The following is a 24434-nucleotide window of genomic DNA, read 5'->3' on the forward strand; positions in this document are numbered from 1 at the left end:
ATCTGGCCTCCCACCTAAATCTGGGTTCTTCTGTTCTAAATTTCACACACATTATTCGGGAAACACAGTATTCTGCAAAACTGTTTCTATATAGTATTTGGATGTAAAATGCCAGTTGTAGAGAAGTTGTTCTCTCTTCTATTAATCATTTACTTTTCTTAGTAGATATATCCCCACTGATATGTGGATTATTATGTATCTAGGCATAATGACAGCTGTTAGAGGAATAACATGTAATACATTTCGGAACTTATGTTTTAGACTGATGGGGAATATGGATACTACTTTAAAAAAATCAGATTTTAACAAGACCCTTACAGAGAAGGAATGTGACATATCCAATGTATCTATGTCTTTTGCTACATTTAGCTCTACATGGGATACAGTAATATACCTTTTTTCTTCATATGAACTTTTCCTCCCATTAGATCTTAACAGTAATATATAAAATATACAAATCCTTTTCATTAAAATATTTATTTCTTCCCTTAGAAAAAGAAATCAAAAAATTTTAGGCCTAGTTTTAAAAAGCAACATGCTCTAGGTAATTTATTTTGGTGGTTGTTTTTAGGGATGTGAAAAATATCACCACTGCAACTAGCAAGAACTATAAATGATACATTATTGCAAGTGTTCTAAAAAATCAGAACAAAACTAATTTATTATAGTTCTGTCTTCATTATACACCACATGTTGGTGAGTTAAACACAACAAAATTATTGTCTTTTTTTTAAAAGTGTCTACTAAAGATAAAAAGAATAAGGTATCAATTAACATGTAGTTTGTTACATAAAAAATCTGATATACATATTTCTATTGCCTGTTAGCTTGTTCTAAGCCTTTTAACTATTACAAAAAGAAAAGTTGTTGTTCAAAAGCAAACATTCAATTCAGTTGATACAACATTACAGTACAGTCAACTAACATCATTCAACAAAGGTAACAAGTCTAGCCTTAGCTTCTTGAGTTAAAAGTCTATAGACCAGATTGCTACAAAAGTTTCAATGCTGCTTCACAACCTGTGTTAGCTTTTTGGAGGACATGGTACTGTCTGCTGATGGCTTCAGAAGAAGGGGTCATGCTACTGGTAAAAGCACAGGGGAACCCCAACCTGTCATTAATCATTTTATTGAGCATTGTAGTTAGAACAGCATTATTGAGTTTAGCACAACAACTAAAACAAAATAATAATAATAATATAATAATAATAATCATAATAATGATAAGAATAAAAACCAAACACAAACCGGAAGCCTAGAGACGCTGCCAGCTGTGTCAAACCCTTGCGATACGCTATACTAAAAAAATTTGAAATATCCACCCGTCCTCTCCACTCTGCCACAAACTAGCAAAGTCAAAAATACAAAAGTCTTCAACTTGTTACTTTTGCAGAATAAAGCAAAAACGTCTTTGTGCTCCTTACTACCAGAAGCAAAATATCCACTGAGTTACCACATGTAATAGCTTCTGGATGTGTCAACTTGGGTTGGCTTGGAATCTGCAATAACATCTTTGTCTTTCTCGCTGTCACCTTCCCAGAGGTTAATGAGCGGTGGGTACAGCTCATTTAGTGGGATGGAAGAGGTTTTTTGCATATACTTTTTTAATGAATGATGGTAGTTTTTCCTCTTAAATCTTTTGGCAATATACACAGCAATGGACGCAAGGCTAATGACGGCAAACATGGACCCCATTACTGCAGCAAGAGCTGTACTGGTTTCTTGATCAGAAATGTCCAGCGCGAAGGCAGCATTTTTGGTTGTGACGTTAACACATGACTTTTGAGTCTGCTGATGAATATTGGACACTGTGAGACACACTTCATAATCTGTGGAAGGCTGCAGATGTGTTAGGTTGTATTCGTGAACATCTACCGGGACCCTGGCAGTATATGTTATGTGGGGGTTGTCAATCTTCATGGTGGCAGATGACCATTTTAAGTTTGACGTCATGACATTGGAATTGACTTTCCAGGACACTAAAATGGAATGAGATTCTGTCTGCTTGACATATATTTTCAGCACCTGGGTACCATCCAGAAGGGTTCCATTAACCTTAATCATCACCACTCGAGTGTCTGCCCCTTCCACATTCTGGGCAACACAAGTGTATCTTCCTGAGTCTTCAATCTGTATTTTAGATATTTCCAATGTACCTTCACTACTTAGCTTATATTTATCTGAAAGGGTTTCCACAGTTATCTTATCCCCGAGGGGAGTGACCCAGTATATTTCAGGTTCCGGCTCAGCCATGGCCCGACAGTCTAGGAAAACCGTTGTGCCGATGTCCATGTTTAAATGATTTGGGAATGTGTCATGAGATATCATTGGGAGGCACTGCTCACTGGAATCCTGGATTAACACTTCCTTTACCTGTTGCCCTCTGTATTCAGGCGGCATGGCGCAGAACATAGACAAGGGCTCCATGAAGCGGATGTTTGTCTTGTTGGAGTTAATCCAGTGGATGACACAGTCACACCTCAGGGGATTGCTGTGAATACTGATCTCACGCAGATTAGGAAGCGACTCAACTGTCTTTTGATAAACGGCATTCAGAGCATTGTTGTTCAACATCAAGCTCTCTAGGGCAGGAACACTTCGAAAAGCCAAGCGGTGGATGTAAGATAATTTGGGGTTATTGGTAGCTTCTAACTTTGTGAGTTCAGGCAAGTTATCCAGGGCATAGCGATCCACAGAAACGAGCTCCCCCATATTGTTGATCCCCAGTTCTTTTAACCGAAGCATATTTTTGAAGTCCCCTTCCTGGATTTTGTGGATGGGGTTTTTGTTGAGGTCTAAGAATTTCAAGTTAGGAACTTTTTGCAGGGCAAGTTGAGGGACTTTGACCAGTTTGTTATCATAAAATGACAGACTCTCGAGGCTATCCAAGCCCACCAAGGCATTTCCAGGAATATCAGTGAGATACATTCCAGCCAAAACTAAGCTTCTCAAATTTGAGAGAGGTTTGAAGTTCATATCCAGAATTCCAATCACCGGGGTTTTCCCCAATCATGAGAATTTCCAGGTTGGGTGTGGAATCAAACCAGCGGCTATCGATCACTTTCAATTTGTTGGAGTTCAGGTGGAGCCTTAAAAGGTTTTTTAAGCCTGAAAAAGCATTAGCAGAAATAGTGCTAATCTGGTTATGGTTGATGTAGAGTTCTTGAAGGTTGCTGAGGTCTTGTAGACAATAATCATTCATTTCCGTAATCTGATTTTCCTCCAGATGTAGAGTGGTGAGCTGGGTCAGGTTTGCCAGCCCAACCTCCTTAACGTTTGTGAAGTTGTTCTGGGAGAAGTCTAGCTCCGTCAGGTTGAAAAGCTGCTGCAGCTCGTCCGCAGTCTTGGCGATGTTGTTGCTCTGTAAGAGAAGCACTTGGGTATCGCTGGAAAGGTTGCTGGGGATCCTGGTTAAGCGGAGGTCATTGCAGTCGACAGTGGCGGCTTCTCTGTACGTTGACTGAGGGGTGAACCAGGGCCTCACTTCACACACACAAAGTTGTGGACACTCGCTACTTTGGAGGGAAGACCCAGTTAATGAAGTCAGGAGCAAGCTCAGCACCATCTGGTAAGCTGCTAAAACAAAGCTCATCCTAGCCATGCTGGCTTGCCAAGCAACTTGAACTCCTGACAATTGTTAAGTTTTAGCAAAACACGAGCACTATATAGTGGTATGAAAGACAGCAAGCAAAAAATGTAAACATTTAAGCAAAGTCTCTGTTGAAAGCTGTAGGATTCCAGAGTCTGAAGGGATGATTTCCTGGAGTTTCAAAAGGCAGGACGCAATCTGGAGTCTCTTTACCTGTGTCTCTCAATTCCAGGTATGTGCACAGCTCTATGGCATAAGTTATTTCAGCCCAATCAGAGTCTGGAGATGTGCCTGAAAATCAGATTAGGACAAATGTTATGTTTACTCCACATACATTCCACATTAGAGCTTTTCTTTGTCTACTAAAAAGACAATCACTTATAAATCTAATAGTGTTCAAAGTAACGAAATAAGCTTTTAATTTATAGGATACTTTTAATATATTATTACACTTACTAAACTAGTTTTAGTGTTTCTTCACTTTTACAATTAAGTTGGGGCTTCTTGTATTATTGAGTGAAATCATTAAACACACAGGTACACACACACACACACTTAATAAAAACACTTCGAAAAGCCCACAGATGTCATTTCTTTCAAGATGAAGGTGACTTTAGAAACTACACATATTTATGGCTCAAAAAAAACTAAAAGATCACTCCTCATAAAAGCAAAGCATGAAAGTCAAAGTTCATTTTTAGTTATTTGTATTTTAATTGATTCTTCATTTGTTTTCATGAATTCTTTCTTTTCCAAATGGTAGACATATTCAGCCACAGCTGATCTAGCTCAATTATTCTTATACAAAAAATTAATTTAACAGAACTACAAAAGAAAAATATCAGTTTTTCTTGTATTCTCATAGACACACCTGATTTTGACTGAATGAAATTATATAAGGACTCTAGTCCATCACACTACTGGTCTTCATTAAAAATACAAATACACTTATACATGTATATATATAATTTCACATGCATGATTTCATCCATCTCATAGGAAATGACACAGTCACTTAATAGCTATATAAGGGTATGTTATTCAACCTTACTTAACATGTTAAATAACAAGGGCGTGTTATTTAACCTCTTAAAGCCTCAGCTTCTTCAACCATAAAGTAGGATTGGTCATAAAAGTATCTCTCTCATAGGATTATTGAGAGAACTAAAAGAATCTATGTAAAGCTCTTAGTGTAGTGCCTGGCAGATATTAAATGCTTATAAAAGTTAATTATATTTGTTATCTTATTATAGCTCTCATCTATTTAATTTTAGCTATGCAGTGGTTATTGGAGGATAAATAAAAGAAGGAAAGCTGGAGATACTTGATTTTATTTAGCCATGTATCATCTATTGATTTTGATAAGGTCTTCTGGAGTCAAATATGCACTGCTCACCTGCCTGTAAAGATCATACAGTAGCTAATGCCACTGATTTTTTAGACTACAGCATGTGTAAAAGTCATCATGGAGTCAGTGTCTGTCCTGCTCTCCAAGACCAGTCCAGTCATTTGCTAAGATATTAAAACTAGAGATATATTTCCTTACACTTGCTATAATGCAATTCAGCTGTGAGTACTGAAGGTACTTCCGTGAAGAGTGTTTTCTTTATCTTCAGAAGATTACTGTAAGGATTCAATAAAGCAGAGCATATAACACGTTTGAAGCCTAGTGTTCAATACACAGCAAGCTCTCAATTCATATTGGCTACTATTACTACCCTCATTCTTTACAAAACACAGTTATCCTTGTGAGGGACCAAGAAGCATAATGCTACAAATAGTCAGTCCTGCAGTTCTCTATTTGTGTTAGATATATATATGTAGAAAGAATGAAAAATTGTATATTTTTCAGGTTGTTTTATAAAATACACAAACCAAGTTACTGGTCTAACAAGATGGAATTTTAAAAAACCACTCAGTACAGATCTGGCAAATCAGAAGTGGGAGAAGGGAGGCCATGTGCTGTGTGATGCTAGATGCTCACTATCCTCAGTGGGGTGAAACATACTGACATCCTCCTCCCCTGGATGTGGATACTTGACCACATATCATGGATATGCAAAACTTTTCAATGTTTAACACTACCTGATTGTGACTTTTATCAAGAAATCCCATAAAATAAAAACATACCTCAGAGATGCATTTTCCAAATATCATTAACTCCACAAGTTTATTCTACTCTTGTTTCCATTTACAGTAATCTTAAAATAGGGACAGTGGTCACAATAGGTGTTCAGTTAAGAACACTTTTGCCACAGGCTTTTTCTTAATTTTAATTCATAATAGAGAAACCAGGAGAATAAATATACCTTTAATAACTCTGAGATGGAATCTCAACTAATTTTTAAATTCTGACTGAACTGAAGAAAACATGGCAGAAAGTAAAACATATATTTAAGTTGTGTGAGACTCCCAAAACAGTCTGTTGTCACTGAAGAGTATCTTTAATGGGGCTATCCTTTGAATATTGTCATGTGGAATCCCTCCATTTTAGTTTATATGATGAAGTTATTATACTGAAATACTCAAAATTCTCCTTGACACATACAAAAACCTCTTTATTTTTTTTTTTTTACAAACCTCTTTAAACAAACACACCACACAAGCTCAGAATGTCAGCTATCATATCAAACATAGAGGGAAGATATATTCTCTCAAATTAGCATTCAGCTCCTTTGGGAACTGAGAATAAAACTTCCTTAACACAAAAGGAGGTGTTTCAGATGTTTCTATTTGTATACCATTGTAAATTCTCTTTATTGTATTCTCCCAGACTTATTTTTGAACATTATACATAGAACAAAGCTTCATAGAGTCCCTATACCATTTTAAAACATAGGTTATGTCTCAGGAACCATTCATTAACAGTGTTTAAAAGTGAAGCCATTATTGTAACAAGAGAAGAAAACTACAGACCAATATCTGATAAATATTGATCCAAAAATCCTGAACAAAATACTAGCAAAGTGAATTCAGTGGCACTTTGAAAGGATTATACACTATGATTAAGTTGGATTCATACATAAAATGCAAAGATGATTCAATATATGAAAATCAAAACCATATTAACAGAATGGATGATGAAACCCACATGATTATCTCAGTTGATTCAGAAAAAGCACCTGACAAAATCCAGCACCCTTTCATGATAAAAACACTCAACAAACTAAGAGTAAAAGAAAACTCCCTCAACATAATAAAACCTCTATATGAGAAGCCCACACCTAAAATCAGCCTCAATGGTGAAAGAGTGTAACTTTTTCATCTAAAATCAGAAACAATGCAAGGATTGTCACTCCTATTTACCTTGGTACTAGAACTAAGCCACTCCTATTTACCTTAGTACTAGAACTCCTGGGCAGAGCAATTAGACAAGAGAAAGAAATAAGAGCAATCCAAATAGGAAAGGAAGATGTAAAACTGTCCCTGTTTGCCAATTATATGATCTTCTATGTAGAAAGCCCTAAAGATGTCATGCAAAAAACCTCCAAACTGTTAACACTAATGAACAATTTAAACAATACTGCAGGACACAAATCAGTTGTGTTGCTATACATGTTGATGACCCATCCAAAAAGGAAATTAAGGAAAGAATCCCACCTATAATAGCATCAAAAATAATAAAACACTTAGGGATAAACTAACTCAACCAAGGAGGTGAAAAACTTGTACACTGAAAATTACAAAATACTGCTAAGAGAAATAAAAGAAGATGAAAATAAATGGAAAGAAATTCCATGTTCACAGACTGGAAGACTTACTACTGTTAAGATATCTATCTACCCCAAATGATCTATAGATTCAATGCAATCCCTATCAAAATCTCAATGACAATATTTGAAGATAATTAAAGAAAAAAAATCTTAAAATGTACATGGAATCTCAAGGAACCCTGACTAGCCAAAACAATCTTGAAAACAAAGAACAAAGATGGAGGCATCACATTTCCTGATTTTAAAACATACTACAAAGTAATAATGACCAAAGACAGACATACAAACCAATGGAACAGACAGCCCAGAAATAAGCTCTTCCATATACTATCAGAAGATCTTTGACAAGAGTGCCAAGACTATACAATGTGGAAAAGATGGTCTGTTCAACAAATGGTGTGGGTATCCAGATGCAAAAGAATGAAGTTGGGCTCCAAGAGGATAGCCACTGTCAAAATAACAGAAAAGAACAAACTTTCAATGAGGATGTGAAGAAATTAAAACTCTTGTGCACTACGGGTTGGAATGTAAAATGGTGTAGCCATTATGGAAAACAGTATGGAGGGTGCCTCAAAAAATTAGAAATAGAATAACAATATGATCCAGCAACCCCAATTCTGGGTATTTATCCCAAAGAATTCAAAACATGATCTCAAACAGGTATGTGCACACCAATGTAAACTGCAGTGTCATTTATAATGGCAAGAAGTGGAAGCAACCCAGATGTCCACTGATGGATGAATGGAAAAAGAAAATATGGCATATACATAAAGTGGGATCTTATACAGCTTTAAAAAAGCCTTAAAAAAGAAGGAAATCCTGTCACATCTACAATATGGATGGCCCCTGGGGACATTTACACTAGATGAAACATCAGTCACAAAACACAAATACTGTAAGATTCCACTCATATGAATTACTTAAATAATCAAAATCACAGAATCAGAAAGTAGAGAGGTGGTTGCTAAGGACTATAGGGAGGGGAAAGAGATAATTAGATTTAAAAAATTTTAAAACTTCATCTTGGAAGTATCAGTTTTCCAAGATGAAGAAGCTTTGAGAGCTCTGTAACAATATGACTATCCACTTAGAAAATGGAAGATGGTAACTTAAGTGAAGGACAGGGAAGACTGCACACTGCAGCCAGTGGGGTTGCGAAGAGTTGTACATGACTTAGCGACTGAACAACAACAACATTTAATGTTAGGGCTTTTTACTATAATAAAGTAAGTTAATCATAATACAGGCCAAATTTTATCACCCACACACAAGTTGAGATCTTAAATTCTGCAACAAATAACAAATGGCTAGCACAGATTATTTGAAAAAGTAAAATTGATTTGTTCTAGGGCTGATTGGACCAAAGTTGGTCAAATGTGAGAAGACAGTGTCTTCCATAAACAACTGTGGCAGTTTAAAGGAACAGTCCCTTAAATAATAACACAGCATGGCTCTAAAAGCCTGGAATTGGCCAGTGATGCCTTTCAAAGAGTCCATGAACAATTATATAATTAAATTTGATGCTTCTTTTATATATGTTTGGAACACTCTGCTCTGCATATAAAATTTCAAAGGAAATGGACTGCATGGTCATCACCATCAGTGAAATTGGCACTGATTCCCATTTCCTCCATTGAATCAAGCAGACGGGATGTTAGTTAAACAAAATCACAATAGCTGATAGGAATTTGGGCTAGAATCTTCATGCATTAAATTCTTAGGGAGTTGGGCAAAAGAAATAAGCAAGTCACAGTAACATGATGGTTGTGCAAATTCTAGTTATGCTAAACCCAGATAGCTCTCAAATTACAGAAAGGACTCTGTCCTGGGGGAATCAAGTGATCTGGATTCAGAATCAGACTTCTTCACTTACTTACTAGAAGTGTTACCTTATACAAATTACATACATTTTTTGTGTCTCAGTTTCCATGGCTTAAAGTAAGACTAATTATACATACTTCATATGTGGAGACTAAATAAAATAATCTATGTGAAAGTATTCAGCCCAGAATCTGGGAAAGAGTCCAGCACAGACTGAGACTGCAAATCCTTATTTGAATCTCTGGAACCTCATCAAATTTACCCATTAAATTTCATTCTCATCCTGCAGTGCGATTGGGAGGTAATGAATAAGCAAATCTCTTTAAGACTCTTGGGTATGACAGCTATTTAGAAAAGAGTTATTTTTTCTAATTATTTCAAAAATTATTATTGCTTACCATTTCCATTATATTTTTACCCAGTGTTGTTGGAATTAATAATGTTAGAAACCCAGAGAGCAAATATTGCACTGGGGCTAAATTAAAACTTGTTGCAGGCAAGCAAATGGTGAAACACAAACCTCTCACCTGGAAATTAACATCATCTCATAGACACTATTAGTCACATCAGAAGAACTAAAACTCTGACCTCCTAAAAGCTGAAGAAAATGCCTTCAGCAGACATATACTTTTATGCAAAGTTTCTTTGGTGGCCAAATTCACACCATGTACATAATGTTCAGAAAAACCAGTCTTTTAGCCCACATAGATCCAGGGCTAACACAGAATTCAGGTTTGATTGTCTTCTTTTGGGAATGGCTTGAGTAATGGAGAGAAGGGATTTTTAATCAAGCAAGCTTTCCTTCTGGTGAGAAACAAAAATTGTCTCCATACACATTGTCTCTCTATCCACTCTCCTGGTATGGGGGCTGAAGTGGGGGTGGTACAGTAGAGCCAACCTCACTCTATGGATTGACCTCCCATAGGGAACGTCCCTATGTCTGAAGGCCACCTTGACTGCTGCTCCAGGTACAAGTGGCTGATGATTAGATTCACAAAGTCTTTAATCTTTTTGAAACAGGAATTTAGCATAGGGTTAAGAGTGCAGTTTCTGGAGAAGCAGACCTGGTGTCAAATTCAGCTCTGTAACCTTGAGCAAGTTATTGAAGTTTTCTAAGTCTGGTTCCTTTTTTTAAGAAAATGGCTATCATGAAACCTTCTTTGGTAAGAGAATTAGAATGAGATGTTAAATATGGAGCTTTTGGGAGAGGACCTGGCACATGGCAAGCGCTCAATAGATGTTAGCTATCATTATTTACAGGTTTGATGTCTCATATTGAATCTGAGTCTCTTAATGGGCATTGAGGATGAAAGGGTGGTAGAAATCAGTAGGGTGCCATTTTGGTATCAGCAACTGCAAGTTCTGAAAAGGACTTGGCCAGAGGCCTTCTAACAAGGCAGATGGCTACAGCAGGTAGAACCAGAGAAAGAGAGAGAGAGATTGCAGGGGTTTCTTTATGAAGGGTGTATTTTATTTCCCTTAAGAAAGAAAGAAGGTCTTGCTAATGCATTCTGAACTCTGAATCTGCAACAACTGTTTTTAAAGGCATTGGTTTCTTGCACTTTCTTCTGGCCCTTGACCCTTTCTGACTTTTGAATTTCTTTCTCCAACCATTTTCCAAAATTACACTCCTTGTTCGCACATTATCCAAAGTGAAGCACCCTGTAGCGTGTGTTAGTGATCGCAGATGGAGGGTGCGTATGGGAGGAAGAGCTATAATCGTCTCCATAATGCATTAAGGCAACAATAAAGTGTATCCCCTTGCAAGGATGTAATGGAGCTCACAGAGACTCTTTTGCATAAGGAACTGTTCCTGAGAGCCCACATTATTCATCAGCAAAGAGTGCAGCAGTGTGTGTGAATGGGCTGAGCAACAGAACGAGGACACCAGGGAAATGCTTCTTCATTTTGGCTTCACCACAAACTTTTCAGGTGACCTTGAGCAAGTCCAGTATTCTGTGTCCTATTTTATTTATCTCACAGTAAGTGGGTCAAGAGGAAACACAGTCACAGCTTCCAAGACCAACATAATCCTCAGGAAGTCATCTCATCAGCCCATTCTCCAGTGTCATGAAAACTATACTTCCCGCCATCCCAGAGAGGTAATCCTTCTTCCTGCCCTTCCTTCTTTACTGTTTCTCTTTTTTGGTTATTAAGTTGTTACAGAGGCATGGCGTTTGATGATTATGCCAAGGATCTCAAACTGCAGTGCCTTCAGGGGTCAAGTGGGTAAAGTCAGCTGAGTAGAACACAGAAGGAAATAATGGTCATGTAAAAAGCTGGAGAGTGCATGCACTCCCAAAGGCATCCGCAGATATTTATATCCGTACAAGCTAAAACAAAACAAAACTATCTGCTTTATGAGGCCTTTAGTGGCATGTGGCCAGTTTGAAATCTCTGAACTATTTAAATATCACCATAGATAACAATATCATCAGTAATGCTGAGCTAATGGGAGTATCTGATAATTAGATGTCAGTTTTCAAATATCATCGGCAAATACTTCCTACATGAAAATCTATAATTAGAGGCTCAGCATATTAAGGTGTGGATGTGACTCTTTGCTCTGAAGAAAACTTTTTGTTGTTGTTCAGTCGCTCAGTTATGTCCACTCTTTGCAACCCCATGGACTACAGTATGCCGGGCTTCCCTATCCCTCACCATCTCCCGGAGTTTACCCGAGTTCATGTTCGTTGCATTGGTAATGCCGTCCAGCAGTCTCATCCTCTGCCGCCCTCTTCTCCTCTGCCCTCAGGCTTTCCCAGCATCAGGGTCTTTTCTAATGAGTCAGCTCTTGACATCAGGTGGCCAGAGTATTGGAGCTTCAACATCGGCATCAGTCCTTCCAGTGAATATTCAAGGTTGATTTCCTTTAGGATTGACTTGTTTGATCTCCTTGCAGTCCAAGAGACTCTCAAGATTCTTATTTGACACTTTAGTGCTTTTTAAAAGTGCATTACATTTACAGAAATTCATTTTACACCCCTTTCTTTTGGAACACCTACTTTAAAAGGCAGGACCTTAGAGATACCCTAGGTGATCCAGCATGACCCAGTTAATTGGCAGAGGAACAAAATAAAACACAAGTGCCTTGCTCCTCAATTCAGCAGTTTCTGATTTGACCACTTTAAAATTCAGTGTTGGTTTTTCTGGCTCCTAGAGAAAATTGTGATCATCCCTTCCCTAATTTTATTTTCCTCCTATATTTGTTATTCCTAACTAATAAGGACTCAAAAATCCTCTGGCATGCTTAGGTAGTACAAATGCAGGAGGGTGTAAAGCAGAGGATGATCACACATGATCTTTTGATTACCCCGAATTTTCCTTCCTGTTTTGGGCTGAGGCAAGTCCATTACACAGCAGATAAAGCATCAGCCAGCACCTCTGGGAAAAGCTCAGAGGTGCAACTGGTCTCCAAGTTGAGGGTATAAGCTGGAGCCACAATTCATTAGGCTCCTGAAAAGAACTGGGCATGGACAGCACATTAGCCCTTGTGGGAGGGTTGGCCAGGCATGGTAAACAGAACAGGCTAGGATGCATGGACTGAAGAGTTACAAAAGGAAAAATTTTAAAGGCCAAAAGAAAACAAAAGTCAGAAACCCAGAGCCAGTTGGGATGAACCCAAATCTAAGTAGGTGACTTTGTATGGCTACAGCACATTAGCCCTTGTGGGAGGGTTGGCCAGGCATGGTAAACAGAACAGGCTAGGATGCATGGACTGAAGAGTTACAAAAGGAAAAATTTTAAAGGCCAAAAGAAAACAAAAGTCAGAAACCCAGAGCCAGTTGGGATGAACCCAAATCTAAGTAGGTGACTTTGTATGGCTGGGAAGGGACTTGTGGAAGAGTCCTGGGGAAAAACATCTACTTCAGAATCTGATTTGGTTTCAACTGATCAAAGGCAAACAGGCTCATCTCCCTTTGAAATATGAGAAATACAAACTATGAAAGTTGGATAAGGCCTTGGAGATTAATTACCTGGCACATCTAAAACAAGCTCTCATTTCATAGAGGACACCTCAGAGAGGTGAGATCACATATTTGGAAGCCAAGCTTGACTGCATTCCTACCCTCGAAATACAAGGCTGTTTATGGAACCCCACACTGCTTCGCTTAGTCTTGGGTCAGTTGAAATTCATATTCTGGCAGGGTCTAAATGGTCAGGGTCCAAAACTGTCTGAAGAATGTTGGCCTCCAGCACTCCATTAATCAGTTACCATTTATTTGAAGCATAGGAAAATGTCATTCAATTTAGGAAGAGTGCAGTGGCTTGTTTAGTAACCTCCATCTTAACCTTCGCTTAGGTGGATCACAGATGGGATAGCTCAATCAATCATGCTGATGGCCAGTTTATTCCAAAAAATTAAGTCAGGTCAGCTAGACAATGTCTATTGATTTTTTAAAAACATGCTATTGAATTGATTATAATGGTTGATCTGTTCTACATAAGCACAACCAAATCACAAGTTTAATTTGTAAAATGCATAAATTAAACTTTTTAAAATTTGATGATGGACTGTGCATATTGCAAACTTTGTAAGAAAGGGCACAGATATTCAAATATAATAAGTGTAAAGTGGATTTGAAAAATTAGTAGGAGTTGGAACTGAGCATTCAAGGTAGGAGAAGCCTCATGAATAATATAATAATATGAATATAGCTAACTTTATTAATAGACTTACTTTAAGAGAAGACTTACTATGGACTAACCACTATAGTGAGTGCCTTACATGTATATGCTATAATGTATGATCATCGCTATGTGTTATAGAGAGGTCAAGTAACTTGTCTAAGATCTCAAATAAGACTGAGTCAAGGACATAAAGCTCAGGCCAAAATGCTATCTAGTTGTGAATCTTTTCTGGTTTGGAGGCAGTTTGAAAATCAGAGTGGTACCAGGATTGGTGCATTAGACCAACAGTTAGGTGACCTGAGTCCTTTGCTCTGGTTTTGCCACCAACTCAGATCATGCTGGCCATCTTTCCTGCCTGTAAGGGATGAGTTGGGGCCAAATATAGATGATGTCTTAGGACTCTGGTAGCTCCAGGATTTTAGGTACTTGACACTTCTTTTCTGAGTTTCTACTCATAGTAGCACCCATGTAAGCAGCCCTTCCTATGACTGACAGCAAAACACTACTTAATCCTGGCTTTTTAAGAGAAATCATGTTTAGCAATTTTTTTTTTCTTTTAAGAAATGGTCTAAAGAGGCAGACAGAGCTAGGTCCATATCCTGCCACTATCTATATCACCTTGGACAAATTAGTTCAACTCTCTGAGCCATGGTTTCCTCATCTGTTGGAAGGGGATCTTCATCTATCTGCCTCACATGGGTGCTGTGAAGATTTAATGAAAGAGCATGTCTTGAGCAATGCCTGAGAATCTCAATAATCACAATAATCACACATTTACTCTGGAGTTCTCAACTTAGAAAATACAGTCAGGTGTTGAAAACTGAGTTGATATCTACTCTTCCAACAAGGAAATGAACACATTTTCTGAAAATTATCTGGAACAGCTTTCTCTTCTTTCCTTTTCTTTTCTTTCCTTTCTCCTCTCTCTCTCAAGCCCAATCTTTATGTAGTGCTTTACTTTTGCCTCACATCATCTTTGGGAGATAGGAACTATGATTGTCCCTTTTCACACAGAAGAAACCAATGCAGAGATATTCAGTAGTATGCTCAATATATACAGCTAGAAAGTGATGCAACAGTATTTGAACAGAGGCAGCCTGGCTCCATAGCCCATGGCCTAAACACCCACATGCAACACGTGAGCTCCCACATGATCATCCCAAAGAAGCCCAGATTTTGAATCAGAGGAGTATGACTGTCAATGAAGTATCAAAAGTATAGTATTCTATACTAGCTGGCTGGGAGTATTTATTGCTCTTAAAGGCAATACAGATTCTTCCCAAATGATTGGAGCTTAATAGATCTAGGCATGGATCATCTCTTTGCCAAAATGCTCGTGTACCACTGAGATATCCTCTATTCCTCAGTTAAGGATAAAACAGTTTTCTAGAATTCTAGAAAGATGTTAGAACAAAGGCACAAGAATAGTTTTGCAGTTTAGTTTGGATTGAATCTTTATAGGAGACTTTGGTAGGTACCACGATTTTTATTCTATTTTACTTTAATATGAAATACAAGTATACACTTGTACACTTGTGTACACTTGTATAGATTTATGCAAGCAGCTGTCTTTCTCCTTCAGACAAAACAATGGGCAGGACTCAGAAAAAGCTCAACCTACAAACTCTCCAATTATCTCATTACTGCCTTCAAAATTTAATGCTCATTTCCAGAACATACCTTCAAAGGCAATATCATTTTTAGAATTAAGAAAATATTATATTTATTTTAATGAGACAATGCTAATTCAATCTTTGCATGCTAGTGAAGTTGGATGTCAATTTTGCAGTTTAATGATAAACCTCTTGAAAGAATTCTCCTTTGGAAGAACTAGGTTTAAAAGTGCATATACCTCTCTCTACTGAGAGGTTGAATGACAACCAGAATATTTCCATTTCTAATTGTCTTAGAAATGTTCCAACTGAATTAAATCCTTCGCCAAACAAAGAAACAAAAAATGAAGCAAAGGATGGGCATTTACCAACATACTTACTTATTGATCTTGGTTACTCTGGGTGCAGAGATGTAAATAAGAAGCAAAGAGAATTAAATTGTTAGCCCAAGGAAGATAAGAAGCATCTTTTCTAAAAAAATAAATTATTCTCTAACCTTGTAGACACTTCTCATTTTTACACCTAAGGGTTGTTTTGGGTTCATGTTGACCAAGTACTAGTCATAATAATAATGTCAGTCCATACTCACTAATAGCAGCTAGCTGTTACAATGCCACAGGCACTGCATTAAGCACTTTACACAAGCTATTTCATTTAGAGTTCACAACCCTATGAGGTAGGAAACATTAGTGTATCTATTTTTATGGATGATGACATGGAGACTCAGAAAAATGAAAGAAGCTGGCAAAGATCTTGGAGCCAGCAGAGTGACAGAGGATCTGTGGGAATCAGGCACCTGAGGCCAGGGCCCAGATCACGCTCTTCTACGGTCCCGGCCTGTCTGGGCATAGCAAGTCCTTGGCAATGACTTATCTGCCGGGGCTGACGTGAGCTCCACAGCAGAGACCCTGTTTCTGTCTTGCTCACAATGACACTGGCCTGGCATCTACACAGTGGGCACTCACTAAATAAAGAAAATATCTGAATCAATCAAAACATAAAGCATGTTCCAAGTGCCCAAATACGACAATGACATTAAGCCAGCAATTTTCACAGTCCTCCTGGGTCTCTTCTAACTTGGGCTGATACAAATCCTATGCTTTTATTTTCTTTTATTTTCTTGGCTGTGCTGGGTCTTTGCTGCTGTGTGCAGCCTTTCTCTAGCTGTGGCGAGTGGGGGCTCCTCTCCATTGCAGTGCTCATTGCAGCTTCTCGTTGTGGTGGCTTCTCTTGTTGTGGAAGGAGCACGGGCTCTTGGTGCCTGGGCTCCGTAGTTGTGATGAATGGCCATGTGGGATCTTCCTGGACCAGGGATAGAACCCATGTTCCCTGCACTGTCAGGAGGATTCTTTACCATGGGACCACCAGGGCAGCCCAACCTTGTGCTTTTAAAAGTCATACTTTTATTTAAATTAAGAAAGAAGAAGAAAAAGTTTTCAATTTAGCACATAAACTTCTCCCCATCCATCCTAATGCCTGTGATTTAGGAAAATCCTGCTCTCTGATCGATCTTTTTTCCAGACTCTGATGAAATCAGGATTTAGTCTAAATGCAAAAGAGGTCCAATAAACTGATGCCTAATTTAATTACACAAATACTCATTGGGTGTTGACTGTGTCACAGAGCCAGAAAGACCAGACCCTGGGCTTAAATAATTTATAATCCTCTAGGGGAGAAGAAGACAAAATATACAAATGACTCTGTAAAATAAGATATATGTCAGAAGGAAGGCAGGAATGAAGAGATATGTAGATCCTTGGGAAGGACAGATGAGAGTTGCCAGCCTGCGACAGCTCCATCAGCAACATCCAGTCCAGCCCTCTGATGACAGAAGTGTTCTGCGTTGGCTCTTCCCAACAGGGTAGTGGCTGAGTAGCTATTGAGTACTTGAAATGTAGTTGGTACGACTGGGGAATGGAATTTAGACTTTTATTTAAACTTATCTCAATTGCACTTAAATAGCCAGATGTGGCCAGCAGCTACTATATTGGGCAGCAGAGCCCTAGATTTATAGACTTAGTTGTTTATTGCCCAGGGTTCTCTTTAAGAATGCAGATTCTCATGCCTTCAGGAAATTTTGATGAAGTTGGTCTGGGACAGGGTTTGGGTATATAAAGCTCCACAGGGTGCTCTAAAGCACACCAAGTTAAAAAATTCCAGCCTCAGGCTATCCTGGGCTCTGCCCTGAAGGCAAGCACAAGCTCAGAGTGTCTGGCAGGCGTGTCAGCCAGATGATATCTTTACATGGTAGCTGTAAAGATGTCGCTTGGCTTGGCTTTGCTCCAAGTCACTCTGTTTCCTTCCTTTATCTACTCATCCAGGTGTTTTTGGAGGTGACCCAAGCTCCAAGCTAATATTTAACTGAAGTCCAAAGTTGTGTTTTATTCCTCTAGGTAGTTGCTGTACCTAACACAGTGCCTGGCTTATGAGTCTTCTATAAATGTTGACTGAAACAACCAAGATATATCACAAAATACATTTTCAACAATCTTCCACTTAAGGAGACTGCCACTCCAGAGAACAAAGTCCACTTGAAAGAGGTGTATGTATGGATGATGGACTGCAAAAAGCAAACACAAGAAAGCCAATGCACTCTTTAAAAGATTCATAATTTGACTACAGAAGGAAAGTTATGAAAAAAGAATTCTTTTGTCCAAAATCTCAGGATAAGGCAAGTAAGACTCCTGCCTTCAAATTAAGTATCAGAGTGCACCATTGTTCTCCTTACCATCTTTGAAAATAGCAGTTATCCGAGACCATTCTGTATAGAAAATAATAGAAAATAACCTAAACAAAAAATGTCTAACCCTGTAACGAATGCCATAATTCTTTGTCTATTTCTTACAGATAAGGCTGAGTGTAGGAAACTTTCAGAAATTAAGAATTTTTTATGGCGTTTGCTACACAGTGCCTAGTAGAGTGCTCAGCATTGAGGGGGCACTCAACATTGGTTGTTGAATGAATAAGCTTTTAAGTGCTATTGTGCTTTAACTATTTTGTGTTTTAGGCAGTTGGCTCTCATCAAAAACATTTGTCATTTCTGGATCACACCCTTGGGTCAGATAATACTAGAAGATATAAAATAACTTCAAGTTTAAAAACCAGCAAAGCAAATTCATATTATGGTGGGAAAGGTGGAAATTGTTTTTAAGAACTCAGGAAATTATGTTTCCCACCTAGAAGAAAGGGGAGGGAAAACATGTCAACTGATAAGGCACCTCTTTAGAAGGTAAGAGTAAACTCAGACTTTGGAGCCAACAGATTGAATGAAAATCTAGTTCTACATACAGGAGTCATGTGAGCCTCCTTTCTTCATGGGGTTGTTAAAAGGCTCAAATAAACAGTCCTCCCTCAAAAAGGTATGTGTAAGTTCTAACTCCCAGGACCTCAGAAAGTGACCTTTTTTGGAAGTCAGGTTTTTGGAGATGTTAATTAGTTAAGAGGGGGTCATATTGGTGCAGGGTGGGCCCCTAATCCAGTGGAACTTGTGTCTTTATAAGAGAGAAGATGACGTGAACACAGGGACACACATGAAGAGTACGGTTGTTGTTCAGTCGCTCAGTTGTGTCTGACTCTTTGCGACCCCATGGACTGCAGTATACCAGGCTCCCCGTCCTTCACCGTCTCCCAGAGTTTGCTTAAATTCATGACTATTGAGTCATTGATACTTTTTTTATTTATTTTATTTTTTTTTTTCCATTTATTTTTATTAGTTGGAGGCTAATTACTTTACAACATTGCAGTGGTTTTTGTCATACATTGAAATGAATCAGCCATGGATTTACATGTATTCCCCATCCCGGTCCCCCCCCCCACCTCCCTCTCCACCCCATCCCTCTGGGTCTTCCCAGTGCACCAGGCCCGAGCACTTGTCTCATGCATCCAACCTGGGCTCGATGATGCTTTCTAAACATCTCATCCTTTGCTGCCCCCTTCTCCTTTTGCCTTCAATCTTTCCTAGCATCATGATTTTCCCAATGAGTCAGCTCTTCACATTAGGTGGCCAAAGCATTACAGCGTAAGCATCAGTCCTTCCAGTGAGTATTCAGGGTTGATTTCCTTTAGGATTGACTGACGTGATCTCCTTATAGTCCAAGGGACTCTCCAGAGGCTTCTCCAGCACCACAATTTGAAAGCATCAATTCTTCAGCACTCAGTTTTCTTTATGGTTCAACTCAAATCCATACACAACTACTAGAAAAAACCACAGCTTTAACTATAGAGACCTTTGTCAGCAAAGTGATGTCTCTGCTTTTTAATACACTATCTGGGTTTGTCATAGCTTAACTTCCAAGGAGCTAGTGTCTTTGAATTTCATGGATGCAGTCACAGTCTGCAGTGATTTTGTAGCCCAAGAAAATAAAATCTATCACTGCTTCCACTTTTCCCCCTTTTATTTGTCATGAGCATGATTTCAGTCTTTTTAATGTTGAGTTTTAAGCCAGATTTTTCACTCTCCTTTCACCTTCATCAAGAGGCTCTTTGGTTCCTCTTCTCTTTCTGCCATAAGGGTGGTATCATCTGCATATCTGAGGTTGTTGGTATTTCTCCTAGCAATCTTGATTCCAACTTGTGCTTCAGCCAGCCCACCATTTCTCATGATGTACTCTGCATATAAGTTGAATAAGCAAAGTGACAGTGCAGGGAGAATGCCTTTTGTCAATGAAGGCAGAGATTTGAGTACACAGCTGCAAGGCAAGGAACACTGTTTGCCAGCAAACCCCTGGATGCTAGGGAGGGGCCAAGCAAGGGATCCTTTGCAGGTTTCAGAGGGAGCATGACGCCGCTGCCTCCTGGGTACCTTGGTTTCAGACTACCGACCTCCCGAACTGTGAGACAGTAGGCTTCTGGTGTTTCAGCCACCCAGGCCTTGATCCTTTATTATGACAGTCTTGAAAATAATACAGTGTTCTTGCCTGGGAAATGCCGTGAACAGAGGAGCCTGGTGGGCTACAGTCCATGGGGTCACAAAAAGGTTGGATACGACTTAATGACTAAACAATAAATATGTGTATTAGCTACTTTCCTAATTATTTTTCCATGAATCCTTATTTTATTTAAGGTGCTGATGCTCTTTACCCTCCTTCTCCCCACTACATACCTAGGACACAGAAACTAATTATGAAAAAAGGTGGTTTTCTGCCATTGCCTGTACATCTTACGGGTAGGGAAGTACTCATTTTTAAATGCTCTGGTAAACTTGATGATCTTTACAGTTTCTTCTCTAGGACTTAGCAAGCAAGACTAATGGTTATTCATGAACTCTCAGCTCTATGCCAAAATAATTTTTCCTCCAGTGTTTTGAAAGTCATAAAGCAGATACAGTTTGAAGAATTCTTGAACCTATCATCTTTCTAATCCCTTTTAAACCTGAGGTTCTAAGACAGGCAAACGAAGCTGGACCAGGATTTTTTTTTCCTGTTTACATCACTTGCAGGATCAAGAAAGTTTTTTTCTTTTTTTCCTTTCTTTGTAAGAAATGAGCTATTTGCATAACTGGAATCATAAAGTAGCAATTTAACATTATTGAATTGAGAAACCGACAGAAGGCTAAACAGAACAAAACATGAACCAACAACTGGGCTATTTTTATTGCTCCTTTTTAGTATCAGCAAGTGCAGTGACATAAAAACTACCATGAAATCAATTAATTTTAGTCTTTTTACAAGTTATTTTAATTCTCCTCCCATAATATGTCTATATAAAATAATTGCTTTGTAATTACCGACATGATTAAATGTTAAATAAATGCAAAATTCTTAGTTTGGCAGCCTTTATATGCCCAGAAGGCTATTTCATTACTTCTTTTTAAGAACTTCACAGTATATTGCTTAATATTTTCACTGCACCCATAGATTTTACCATGCCATGTTAATAAATGTTGCATAAGGAGCCACCTGCTATAACGGCTCTTGATTATACTTTCAAAACTATAGACAGACCAATGAAAAAAATAGACTCATCACAGTTGATGAGTTGGTTGGTTTTGAATGTGGCAATATGTCGGCTGCTAATACCAACACTGTAGACTACTGGATGCCAACCAAGTCAAGCAACTCCATTAGACTGTATCAGATTTTCTTTTGCTTCCAGCCTGAAGGAGAGTTTAGTCTGTAATAACTTTTCATCAAAAAAATGGCAAACATTTTCACATCCACGTCAGAATATTTTTTGCATTCTTCTTTGCTCAAAGAGAATTCTGTACCACCTTTTGTTATATTTTTATATCCAGTAGTAATCTTTATTAGCTAACAGACATCTTCACAAAATTCTTATTTAAAAAATGAAAATACCCAGCGTTGTTCTAAGGGGAGTCTATACTTTTAGATCTCATCTTGAGGTATTTCTCTAAGGAATCTGACTGCTTAGAATTTGCCAACTAGAGGAGTAAGTGCTATTAAACTTTATATTGAGAAATGTCAACAACATATCACTTTCACATTGAAATGCTCCTGTAAAATTTGAAGACCGATATACAGAGGTATACATGTCCTGTAAAATTTGAAGACCGATATACAGAGGTATACATGTCTTCCTGTAAAATTTGAAGACCGATATACAGAGGTATACATATACAGAGTAGAGTTCCTGCTACTCAAGGTTAAAGATTGCAGTGTTTGGGTGAGTGACAGTATTTGCCCTTCCATTTGATAGACCTTAAGCACACTGTATTTCTACAGACTGCAATATTTTTAAAAGAAGCAAAATAAAGCCATCTGTCCCTGAACTCTTAAAATAAATGTGGTTTCAAGTTCTTTCTCTTAAACTATTTTTATGTGACTATTAAGGACGCAAAGAACTTGATTTTCTTCATCACTTGGAGAGGACAGACACAGTAAAAAGGGTGCCTGTCCGTTCCAATGTTCCCTCTGAAGGGTGGGCGCGGCAGTGGCTCTCTGCGGAAGTGTCAAGATGGCCAAAGGCCAGGGATGGCAGCAGGGCATACAGCGAGAGGGCAGCACCGGGGAGAATGCTTTATCTACTTTCTCACAGCATGACATGGAGGCAGATGTGATTATTCTCATTTTATAAATGAACTTTCAGGGCCCAGAGACTAAGTGACTTGCTAGAATTCCCACAGCTAACTGGTGAAGGAGCTGGTATTATACCCAAGTTTGTTAACATTCTTTTTTTTTTTAAGAAAAGATGTCATTTTTAAAAGTACATTTATTGTGATTTATTTTTAAATGTGTATTTATTATTTATTTTGGCTGAACTGGTTCCTAGCTGTGACTCACGAGATCTTCATTGTGGCATGCGGGCTTAGCAGTTGTAGCATGCAGACTCTTAGTTTGTAGCTGCAGACGTAAGTTGTAGCTTGTGTGTGGGCTCTAGTTCCCCAACCAGGGATCGAACCCAGGCCCCCCTGCATTGGGAGCAAGCAGTCTTACCCACTGGACCACTGGGGAAGTCCCCCAAGTTTGTTACATTCTGAAGTCAGAACCCATTCCATGAACCCACTTGCCTCAGTGATCTTATTGGACCTCCATTAAGAATTGTGAATGCACTGCAGCAAATTGCAGGTACACAGAAGAAAAGTAACTTATAAAGTAAAACCTTGGTTAACCAGAAGATTAAGCTCAGGGAATTGGCAGATTTAAACCTTTATTAGAAAGCTTTTAGTTTTGATCTTTAATACCCACTTTCTTGCCTTAGATAAGGGTAGTTAATTTTTTGTTTTAAAGACTTTTTTTTCCTTCAAGGCCCTGATAATGAACTCATATTAGAAAACTGTTTTAAAAAATCTAGACCCCTGGTTATTAACTTCTTTTCTTCCAATTTCCCATTTTCTCCTAAAAGTGGACTCTGGAGGAAAAAATTTCTAGTTAATTAGGATTTCTGGTAATCAGGTTCTTAAATTGTTTTGGTAAATTAAAATCAGGTGAAAGCTACCTCCCTGAATTTGAAATAGCTTCTTATTATAGAGTCTCCTTAATGCCAATGTGTTTGCCTATGTTAGTATGCATTTGAAATTAACGGTCCAATACACAAAGTGCTCACATCGTCGATGACCTGAGCACCATAAATCCACCAGAACACATTAGTGGGATGGTCCCTTAATTACACAGTTTAGGCTTTACGTAATCAATGGTGCAAAGGAGCAGCTGAGAACATTAAAATGCCAGCAGGCACTGTAAATCATAATGCATTCCATAATCTCCTCAATTCATGTGTCTTACTAAATTAAAAGTAAAAAGAATAGTTTTAGTTATATATTGCCATCATAACCATTAAAATATAAAATAATTCAATGCTATTATAAGATCATCTTTATTACTTTAGTAGTTACTTTTTGAACTTTAGATATAGGGATGATATTTTTAATGACTCAAAATGAAAGTTATCTCTTAGAAAGGTTGACTAAATAAGAAGGTTCTTTTTAAATAAAATACATTTTAGAATAAAATGCAGTACAAGCTCATCTATCTAGGACTAACATACATTGTACAAGCTTTCTATAGGGTTTTAAGTTTAAGAGTACACTATTTGTTCAACTGGTTATAACAGAGATGAAATGATTAATGTTGGCTTATTATTACCTCACATTACATTCAAATGAGGATAATGAAGACATAATTTGAACACAAGACCAGAAAATGAGAATTACTTTCCTGGAGAATTAGGCAATTTTAAATAGTAAGCTTCGGCAACTTGGGATAAAACATGGACAGGTAGCTTAATCTTGCTTCAGGACTTTTAAGTCTCAAAAATCTAACAAGCACCCATGTTACAGCATTCATGAAAAAACTGTGGGTTCAGAAGTATCACCATAAATATGCGACTAGCAATTAGGTTACTGTACACATCAAAGGAACAACAGAATGAATGAAAATAATTGATTGGGAAGCTCTCCTGTGTAAGGCACTGTTAGGGGGCAGGCAGTGGGGGTGCTGGGCATCCTAGGTTGAGGTGAAACTGTAAGCAAAGCGTAGTGTCTTGAGTCAGTTGTGAGCACTTCTTTTCAAATCCAAATTTAGAGACAGTGTGTTGCTAGCTTGAAACTGGTCATGCTAAGTGTACACCACAGAAATTGGCAAACCCTAAGAATCAGGATTATCTTATTGGA

General features: G+C 38.2%; 1 protein-coding gene across 1 annotated transcript in view; it reads right to left on the bottom strand.

Annotated features, from left to right (window-relative positions):
* Positions 1-633: 633 nt before the first annotated feature.
* LRRN1 (leucine rich repeat neuronal 1) overlaps positions 634-24434 on the bottom strand; it is a 40972-nt gene continuing 17171 nt past the window's right edge. Inside the window, 2 exon segments of the mRNA XM_070455635.1 lie at positions 634-2996; positions 2998-3879. Coding sequence (XP_070311736.1) covers positions 1449-2996; positions 2998-3600 — 2151 coding nt within the window. The 5' untranslated portion in view covers positions 3601-3879 and the 3' untranslated portion in view covers positions 634-1448.

This window comes from Odocoileus virginianus, chromosome 26 (assembly GCF_023699985.2).
Source record: "Odocoileus virginianus isolate 20LAN1187 ecotype Illinois chromosome 26, Ovbor_1.2, whole genome shotgun sequence".
NCBI lineage: Eukaryota > Metazoa > Chordata > Mammalia > Artiodactyla > Cervidae > Odocoileus > Odocoileus virginianus.